This window comes from Limulus polyphemus, unplaced genomic scaffold, assembly GCF_000517525.1.
Source record: "Limulus polyphemus unplaced genomic scaffold, Limulus_polyphemus-2.1.2 Scaffold1714, whole genome shotgun sequence".
NCBI lineage: Eukaryota > Metazoa > Arthropoda > Merostomata > Xiphosura > Limulidae > Limulus > Limulus polyphemus.
In genome coordinates, this window is record NW_013667324.1 from 193,294 (window position 1) to 203,089 (window position 9,796).

Here is a 9,796-nt window from a genome sequence, read left to right on the forward strand (position 1 = left end):
TAAACATACAGTGGCTAAATCATCAGACAAGAGCCAAGGGTGATCAAACTATCAAGTTACATCACATTTATAAACATACAGTGGCTAAATCATCAGACAAGAGCCAAGGGTGATCAAACTATCAAGTTACATCACATTTATAAACATACAGTGGCTGGCTGTGAAACTCTTTTCCTTGAAGTTTTATCTAAATTAATAAGTTTCTAATATTTTAGATTTTAGTTACTTTTGTTAAAATATATACAAATAAATAAAAAGTTATATAAAGATAAAAACATTTAGCACTTATTTTATTCTTGATGCCTTTCACACTTTGGTGTATTGTTATGTAAGCTTTTATTTTTATGTTATTTGTTATGTAGCTTTGAAATATGCATTTTAGAACAAAGAAAATATCAGACACTGGAATAGAGCATTCCAGAACTACTGTAATTTCTTTCTGACTAACCAATAAATAGCTTTAAGAAATTCCATTACTGTATAGAGCAATGGTTCTAGTCTAACAAACATGTCAAGCTGTCACAGTAAATTTTCAGCTTTTACTAAAACAAAACAGACAATTGTTTGATTTATCTAGTGTAGGATTTATTCTTTCTGTTGGTTATAAACATATCCAATAGCAATGTCGAGGAGAATTACAGACAATTCTTAAAAGAATTCTATTTCTGACATATTTCAGGATAGTAATAATGCTGAAACATTAATCAACATGATGGTTCTCTCGCAACATCTGGGAAAACCCCCAGAGGTATGAATATGATTTTTCAATATTATATTAGAATTGTATTAAGTTATATTAAGTATGTTAATAAGTGTTTGGCTAAACAGTCAGTCAGAATATGAAACGTTTTGATTTATCACGTAAAGCCAACATTCTAGACATAATGTACAGTAACAGTTCTGTAATGACTATTTCAGTAAAATGTAGAATGCACCTATCCATAATACATATGTCCAATAAAAATTACTTACATGTACAGTATCAGTTCTTTGAGTAGTACCTAAGTAACACAAAAAACACCTGTCCAGAAGACAGTACTGAGCAAGAGTGTTAGGACAACAGAATATTTTGTCATTCTTCCATTGTATGGGGCTAATTCTTCCATACCATTACAGAATGTAAATTTCAATACTATGGTAATGTTTCATTGATCCCTGTTGACAACTGAATGAGCCAGGGTGAGAATACTTATCATTCTTTAGAATTCCCATACACTTGTACCAAGGACAAGTCTTAAGGATTCTGCTTGAATGAACATACTGATCAAATTTAAGGTCTGAAATAACTGTCATGGTACATGCAATGTCTTAATTATATAGAAAGGAGCTAGTATATGGTACCGATATATGCTAGAAGAAATCAATTTAATAGCACCCTTCAAATAAACCTTGATAAAAACAGTGTATAACACTATATATTAAGTTTTATTGTCATGTCAGAGAATTGTCAGTAGAGCAGAGAGTTCACATAAAAGCTTTATGTGATGCTGGTTGGACTCTTTGACAAATTGCTGCAGACTTGAAATGCTCCCCAAACACTGTAAAGTACACCCTAGATCGTGAGACCGAGATAGGTAAATTTCAAAATAAGAAAGGAAGAGGCAGAAGACCAAAACGTAATGATACTGATGTTAAGTATCTTCGTTTATGCCACTGATCTGAAGCATGAGATAAACAACAGAAAAGTGTCCAGATCTATAGTATCAAGAAGATTCAACAAGAATGGAATATTTGGTCACATAGCAGTTTAAAAACCTTAACTTTGATCTCCAAGTATTGTCAAGAGACTGAAATATGCAAAAAAGTACAAAAATGCGGACTGTTGATGGTTGGAAAATAGTGTTATGGATGGATGAGTCCAAGTTTGAAATATTTGGTTCAAAGCATAGGTTGTACATCCAGCAGAAGAAAGGCAAAAGATACTTACTTCAGTGAAGCATGGGGGGGTGGGGGGGGGTGGCAGTGTGATGGTTTGGGGGTATTTTTCAGCGACAGGAAATATTAGCAAAATAGATGGAATAATGGACCAGCACAAATACCATCAGGTACTGATCTGTCATGGTATACTCAGTGGTTTGTATTATTGGTAAAGGATTCTACTACCAAGAAGATAATGACCCCAAACACTCATTCAACCTATGCAGAAATTACTTAGCTGAGAAAGAAGCTGCTGGAATCATTCAAGTGATGCAATGGCCCCCACAGAGCCTCGATCTCAACCCAATTGAGCAGATCTGGGATTTGATAGATCAAAAACTTCCAAAGAAACATTATGGAAGTGTATTAAAGATATTTGGAGTAAAATTTTTTAAATATATTGCAACAATGCCTGAAAGACTGTCTGCAGTTATTAAAGCAAAAGGGAGACACAAAATATTAACTTTTTGCTGAACTCAAGCACATTCACAGAGTTTCTGTTGTACTAAATATGAAGATTAATAAAATTTTGATGTTTCACCTGTGATTTACTTTCCATTGTTCTTTGAAAGTAGCCTGAAATCTAATTTTTGACTGTTGTAACACTTTTGCACTGTACTGAAGATATATCAAATAAAAACTACTATAAAAAATAGAACTACAGAAAAACAAAGGGAAAACTTCTTAGCTGTTAGGTTTTGGCCTTTTTAAAAGGGGAGGAGTGTTTTTTACATGTCTTGTTGTTTTCCTATTTTTAGTATTTATTGTAAATGATTGCTAAGAGTAGTTTCTTGTTTTTTTAATTTTCTTTGTGATTTATTGAAACGTTCTTTTAGGTTATAATCTTTGTTAAGGTTTTTATTTCAATATTTAAAAAAAAATCAAAACAATCCATTTTAAGTAAAATCTTACTGTTTAGATCCCACGCTTAAAGTAATAACTACAAACTGTTAATTGAAAACAACTATCAGTTTGATAGAGCTAGTTATTGGGTAATTTTTAGTTTTTCATGTTTTTTCATATTGAATTGATCTGTTATTATATTGTAAGATCTTGGTGTAGCTATATTTATACAACAAATATGTGTGATTGAGATTTTTTTAAAATCCAAAGAAATGTGACTAGCTGGTCACTTAGCTTTTGAATGTTTCTGAAAAGAGAAATATTGTTTACATTTGCAAAGGATAGAACTATATATGTCTCAAAAAGTATAAACTAGAAATATCTTGAAAGTAGGTAAAAGAAGTAATATTAATTTTGTTGTCTTTTTCAAGTTCAGAGATTTTTCTTTCAAAAAAAGAGGGGGAATTAAGCTTATCATTAACACAGGATTTCTCCCTCAGCTAGTGGTGAAGTTGTATTTTAGGGTGGCAGGCCAAGGAACAAGAAATTCTGATAGTTTTAGTCTTGGAGGTATTATACATTGTTTAAAAGTCTGGAACCTGCTGTATCTAAATATGATGATAACTTACTTCTATGAGGAGCTATGAACAGTCAAATGGACACTGGTTTTGGAGTGTCTGCATCACCTTACCAGCAAGAGACACACTAATTCATTATCTTTTTTTTTATTATTCTCAAATTAAATTATGCAACATTTCTTCATTGTCTGTTTAGGTTGAAGACTTGTTCTTGATTTTATAATCTGGCAGAAGGGTATTACAACAACTGTCACTACTGTCCTTGTCAGTAGTAAACCTATCTTGGAGCATGATAGATTGATTTACCTCAACAAGGGCTGTAAAAAAGGCCAACGTGATCACTTCCATAGTAGTTGCACAGGTTGAAAGTTGAACACCTTAGAACATTGCACATGCAGGTAGTCAAGGAAATAATGTTGACTGATGAGAGTATTAAAGTTTCACTCATGGTCAGCAGAGCTTGGAGTTACCTCGTGTAGTGTCCATGTCTTTGTCTAAGCCCTTATCCAAACTTATTTTTTTATTGTTAATAATGTTTTAATTTGAATAATCTATGAGGGTGTAATAGATCATTAATTAATTGCTTCAATCACAAGTTAATGTTTCCATATAAGGAAAATTCAGTGTATTCAAACAAAAACCAACAAGGATGGTCCATTGCTATGTCAACAGGAGAGCTTTGTTAAGTTTGTGAGAAACGGGCTCAGCAGAGATGAGAAGTTACAGGATGTGACATTTGTAGAAAAAGTAGCCATGTGCATCATGTGGTTCACTTGTCAAAAATAACATCTTGGGACGGCATGGGACCTATTGGTCCATCTCGGCTGTTCCATCCTCTAAACTAAACTAAAACTATTAATAAATAAATTAAAACAAAAATCTTAAAACTAGCCCTTATCTTTCATATACTTATCAAGTTTTCTCTTAAACTCACTTAAATGTACTGTCTCCACAACATCTGAAGGCAACCCATTCCAAAGGTCAACCACCCTGTTAGAAAAATAAAACTGTTAGCTGAAGATGACTCGTACCCTGCCAAAATTTATATTTGTGTCCCATAGCCCTACTATTCTCACTGTTACATATGAAAAAAGATGATGCATCAACACTATCACATCCCTTTACAATCTTAAACACCTCAATCAGATTCCCCTAACTCTTTCAAGAGAAAACAAATGTCACCAGCTGTCACTGTTATTAATATATTATGTATTATAATATATCTGAATACAGTTTTTGAATCAGTATTCTTTGTTTTGATGTTAAATGAAAGAAAGGAAAATGTTTTTTTCTGTACTGCTTGCATTCAACTGATTTTTTTAATTTTAGCAAACAAAGTTTTTTTTGTATAATTTTAGCAAACAGAAAGTATTTTTTGTATAATTTTAGCAAAGTTTTTGATTTAGTGATATTTTCATCATTTTGTATGTCTTTTTTATTTATTTTGTTAACTGTGAGGATGTTTAAAGTGAAGTATTTAACTAATTTTTAATTATCTTATTTAGGTCAGTAACAGATATCTCAGCCAATTAAAGGATTCTAATAACAGCCATCCATTTGTTAAAGAGTTTCAATCAAAGGTTGGCATTTAAGTAGTGATTTTTTTATTCATTTTGTTCATTAGCAAGAATAAAGGTAATCTTAACTATTAAAATATTTGATATTATACAAAAATGATTTTAGTAATATTTGTAAGACAATTTCAGTGCTATTTGTGTTTGAAAGAATATATGCATTTTTGAAAAATACCTTAGATATAGGCCCGGCATGGCCAGGTGGTTAGGGCGCTCAACTCGCAATCTGAGGGTCGCGGGTTCGAATCCCCGTCACACCAAACATGCTCGCCCTTTCAGCCAAGAGGGCATTATAATGTGATGGTCAATCCCACTATTCATTGGTAAAAGAATAGCCCAAGAGTTGGCGGTGGGTGGTGATGACTAGCTGCTTTCCCTCTAGTCTTACACTGCTAAATTAGGGACGGCTAGCGCAGATAGCCCTCGTGTAGCTTTGCGCAAAATTCAAAAACAAACCTCAGATGTAATAAATATTATGTACAAAGTTTGCTACAAATTAAAGGAATATTTTTGTTGTAAATTAATGTAACACACAAGTTTTTACTTTGCAGTTTATGAATCACTTTTATTTTCTAATAAAATATATATAATTCACATTAATATTTTCATTGTGGTTTATTGTATTGTTGTAGCTATTTTTTTAGTTTGATTTATGTTATTGTTGTAAAACTGTTTCTTCAAATTGTTTGTATATTGTTTTTTTTTAGTTGTGTTTTAATGAGAGCCAATTTTGTAATACATCTAATTAAATTACCTGTTAATTATATTAAAATTTTTGTATTAGTTTTATTTTTGTTGAAAGTTTTATATATTTTTTTCAGGACCAAGAGTTTGAGAGATTAGCAAGACAGTATGCACCAAGAGCATGAAAAATACAGTTATTTAGTTGTTTTCTGTACTGCTATTGTTTAATTATATGAGTGATTTAAACCAAACAAGAGTATGATTATGTTTCACAAATAAAGTAATGGTTTTGGTTTCTTTTCATGCAGTGAAGGTTTTCAGTCATTGTTTGAGACTTTCTCAGTATGCTATATTAATGTATGTAGAATGTATGTATATATTCTTTTTCCAGTATTAAGATGATAACACTGTCTACACATTTGTTCTTGTACCATTTATATTCTCAAATATATAACCTCAGCTAATTTAAAGATAATTCATCATGAGCTCAAACTGTAAGGAAATTGCTTCATATTTTGCTGGGAGATTTTTCCATCATTGTGGAACAACTTAATATAAGGAGTGCAGGAAAACTCTTGCACACATTTGGCAGTTTTGCCTATAGAAAGATTTTGGCAGAAGCTATGCTTGATAAAATATTAGCGTTTCCTAAATATGATTATTCTAAACCAACAAAAGACTTACTATCAGTAAATAGTGTAATCTGAAAAAAGCTAGAAATAAAAGATGTAAAGAGGATATTACATGATTTTTTGTGCTTTTTATTTTTGTCTAAAATAATAAGGAAATACTTTTCATTTATTTTAATAGTTACATCATCATAGAAATAAATAGTTCCTTTGTTATATATCTTTATCAAGAAGCATGCTCAATACCTACATAGTTCTTTTATTCTATTAACTGGTATAAGATTTTATTATTGTTTAATAATTTAGCAGGTTATAAACATCCATCTATTGATCTAAATAATCTTATGTGTACATGAGAACTTGTGTCTTGAATTAACTCTGTAGTTACTTTTTATTGTAGAATTGCTACATGTATTTAATGATTACCTGGCTAAAATGTTCATACAGAAAGGTTTTATGTGTACTTAACTGTTAACTGACTAAAATATTCTATATATTACAGTTACTACTAGTATTTTAATGATTGTGTAACTAATATATTCTATATAACAAAGGTACTGTTTATGTTCTTTATGATTACCTGGCTAAAATATTCTATATAATACAGTTGCTACATGTATTTTAATGATTGTCTGACTAATATATTCTATATATATATAACACAGTTGCTACATGTATTTTAATGATTGTCTGTCTAATATATTCTATATATAATACAGTTGCTACATGTATTTTAATGACTGTCTGACTAATATATTCTATATAATACAGTTGCTACATGTATTTTAATGATTGTCTGACTAATATATTCTATATAATACAGTTGCTACAGGTATTTTAACCAAATGTATACTGGGTTGGTCCAATGAACCAACCTCAATGAAAAAAGAATGTTGACTATAATTCTGAATTAGCTATATGTATCTACACAAAATGTGGCGATCTTTTAGTAAAATTGATAAGTCAGTTCTGTACAAAAAATCATGTGTGTTACAAAAGTGTTTGCACTTGAGATGTGTCTGTGAATTGATGACATCAGTCTGACATGGACTGTGACAATACAGTTTGCATATCTACACTTTTTTTTCTGAATCTGTGTATATTGTATTTGATATTTATTCCCCTCTGTCATGAACTGTCCCTAAGTTAGCAACATGAGGTAAAGTGAATAGTTGATAACTTTGACATCAAATGCTTAATATCATGTTGAATGGAACTCTAAAAAGTTATGGCATATGCACTTTGATCAGCACTTGTGCAAATAGGGATAATAACTACCTGATTAGAATGTTAAGTATAACACAGTTACTACATGTATTTAATTATTACCTAACCAAAATGTTATGTATAACACAGTTACTACATGTATTTAATTATTACCTAACCAAAATGTTATGTATAACACAGTTACTACATGTATTTCATTATTACCTAACTAAAATGTTATGTATAACACAGTTACTACATGTATTTCATTATTACCTAACTAAAATGTTACGTATAACACAGTTACTACATGTATTTAATTATTACCTAACCAAAATGTTATGTATAACACAGTTACTTCATGTATTTAATTATTAGCTAACTAAAATGTTATGTATAACAGTTACCTGACTAAAATATTCGCTCTAACACAGATGCTCTGTGTATTTAATTTGATTTAATAAAAATATGGAAGGCAGTGTCTACAGTGTCAATGATATTAACTAACATGTTAACACAAGTTTAAAGAATTTTCCAGTTCCATGGGAAAGTTCAGAAACATCAGAGATGTAATGACTGTTGATAATGTATAACTAGTTCAAAAATAAAGTCCGTGAATTCCTAGGTCAGTTATTTGTATGGTACTTATGCTACGAAAAGAATGTATGTGCAAACGTATGTGTAGGTTTGAAACTTAAAGGACTAAAGAAAATAGAAAAGTTTTACATACCACAATATCATGTAAGGTTATGTTGTGAAAGTTTTGAAATTGCTCATTATACTAAAACTTGGTATAATTTCTATTAGAAATGACTAAATTGATTGATTAAACTGAATTAACAAAAATTTAAATAATTCACTCAGTTGAAAGAGCAGGATGAAACATTACAGGAGAGATTGCAGATGACTGTGTATAGATTCTAACTGACAAAGAATAACATCGGATAAGTTACTCTTAGCCTGAGACTACTGATGGTATGTTGTAAAGAAGCTTTTTAATTCCATTACTTTATTCATAAAAATGTTAAGTGCAGGTCTCAACTACTGCCAATGGCAACTTAATTGCCATCAAAATAAAATGATAAAATTGTCTTAAATGGAGCCTCGCCTGTCTTTTCCAGATCTTAAAATTTTGTCCTATTATCTTCAGGATCTAGCATAAAGAAATCGGAGGTCTTTATCCTATTGATCCCTCAGGTAACCTCTGACCCTTTTTTTTCAAGAGAAAATAGATTAAGAGATCTCAACCTAACCAATTAAGATAACCATTCCATCCGAGGAATCATCCTATTAGCCTTCCTTTGAAACCTTTCCAATAGGTCAAAATCCCTTCTTAGATAGGAAGACCAAAACTGTATACAGTATTCTAAATTAGATCTAAGTAGTAACTTGCATAGAAAGATAATTATCTCCTTTGACTTGTAATCAGTGTGTCAATGAATACACCTTAAACTTATGTTGGTTTTACTACCAGAAACAGGGCACTGCTTCAGAGGCTTTACTTATCCACCACTATGCCATTATCATTTTGTTAAATTATGTTATTTGGTTTGTTCCTAAGTATATTAAACACGTGAAGAGATTATTATAAACCCAAATACACTAATTGCATTTACTATAATTAAAGGTCATTTCTTAGATGGTTGTCCACCTTATCGATTGATTCTGTCTGCTCTGTAATGCTTAAAAAACCATAATACAACCAGAAATATCCAAGAGTTTACTGTCATCAGCTAGGTAACTTCAATTGTTATGCACGATTCAATCTTACTATAATGGACATACGTGTATATCAGTATCTATGTGTGTAACCAAAACTCCTGCGTCATCTATTGAATGGCATCACAAACAAAAATCCACAAAAAAGTGTCAAATTTTGGGTATTCAAGATTCAGACAGTTAGAAAAATAACTATGGTATGTGCAACAACCACTTCTTTATAATAGAACACAATTTTAATTAAAAGTACTCTCCTCACAACAAGAAAACGACTTTCACTAGGACTAGACGTGAGGGTTTGATTATATCTTTATTGATGTAATTTTTGAATGTAGTACCGAGAAACTAGAGTTCTTAAAAATTTAGTTTTTCAATAAACGGTACCACTTTTAATATATAAAAACATTACAGTTTCTATCAGTAAAATTTACTAATTCACTGATCTATGATTTACAGGGCAATTATTATCATCCTCTTGAAAAATGGGAGTAATATAAATAACTTTCTAATATCCAGGAACCGGTTCACTCTTTACTGGGCCCGGCATGGTTAAGGCCAGGTGGTTAAGGCGCTCGACTCGCAATCTGGGAGTCGCGGGTTCGAATCCCCGTCACACCAAATATGCTCGCTCTTTCAGCCGTGGGCA

General features: G+C 31.2%; 1 protein-coding gene across 2 annotated transcripts in view; it reads left to right on the top strand.

Moving 5' to 3' along the window:
• The window catches only part of LOC106464667 (coatomer subunit epsilon-like), a 20,201-nt gene extending 12,141 nt beyond the window's left edge, over positions 1 to 8,060 (top strand). For both annotated transcript variants that reach the window (XM_013924826.2, XM_022392438.1), the window contains 3 exons: positions 680 to 748; positions 4,844 to 4,918; positions 5,734 to 8,060. In XM_013924826.2, coding sequence (XP_013780280.1) covers positions 680 to 748; positions 4,844 to 4,918; positions 5,734 to 5,781 — 192 coding nt within the window. In that variant the 3' untranslated portion in view covers positions 5,782 to 8,060. The remainder of the gene's footprint in view (positions 1 to 679; positions 749 to 4,843; positions 4,919 to 5,733) is intronic.
• The last annotated feature ends 1,736 nt before the right edge of the window (positions 8,061 to 9,796 follow it).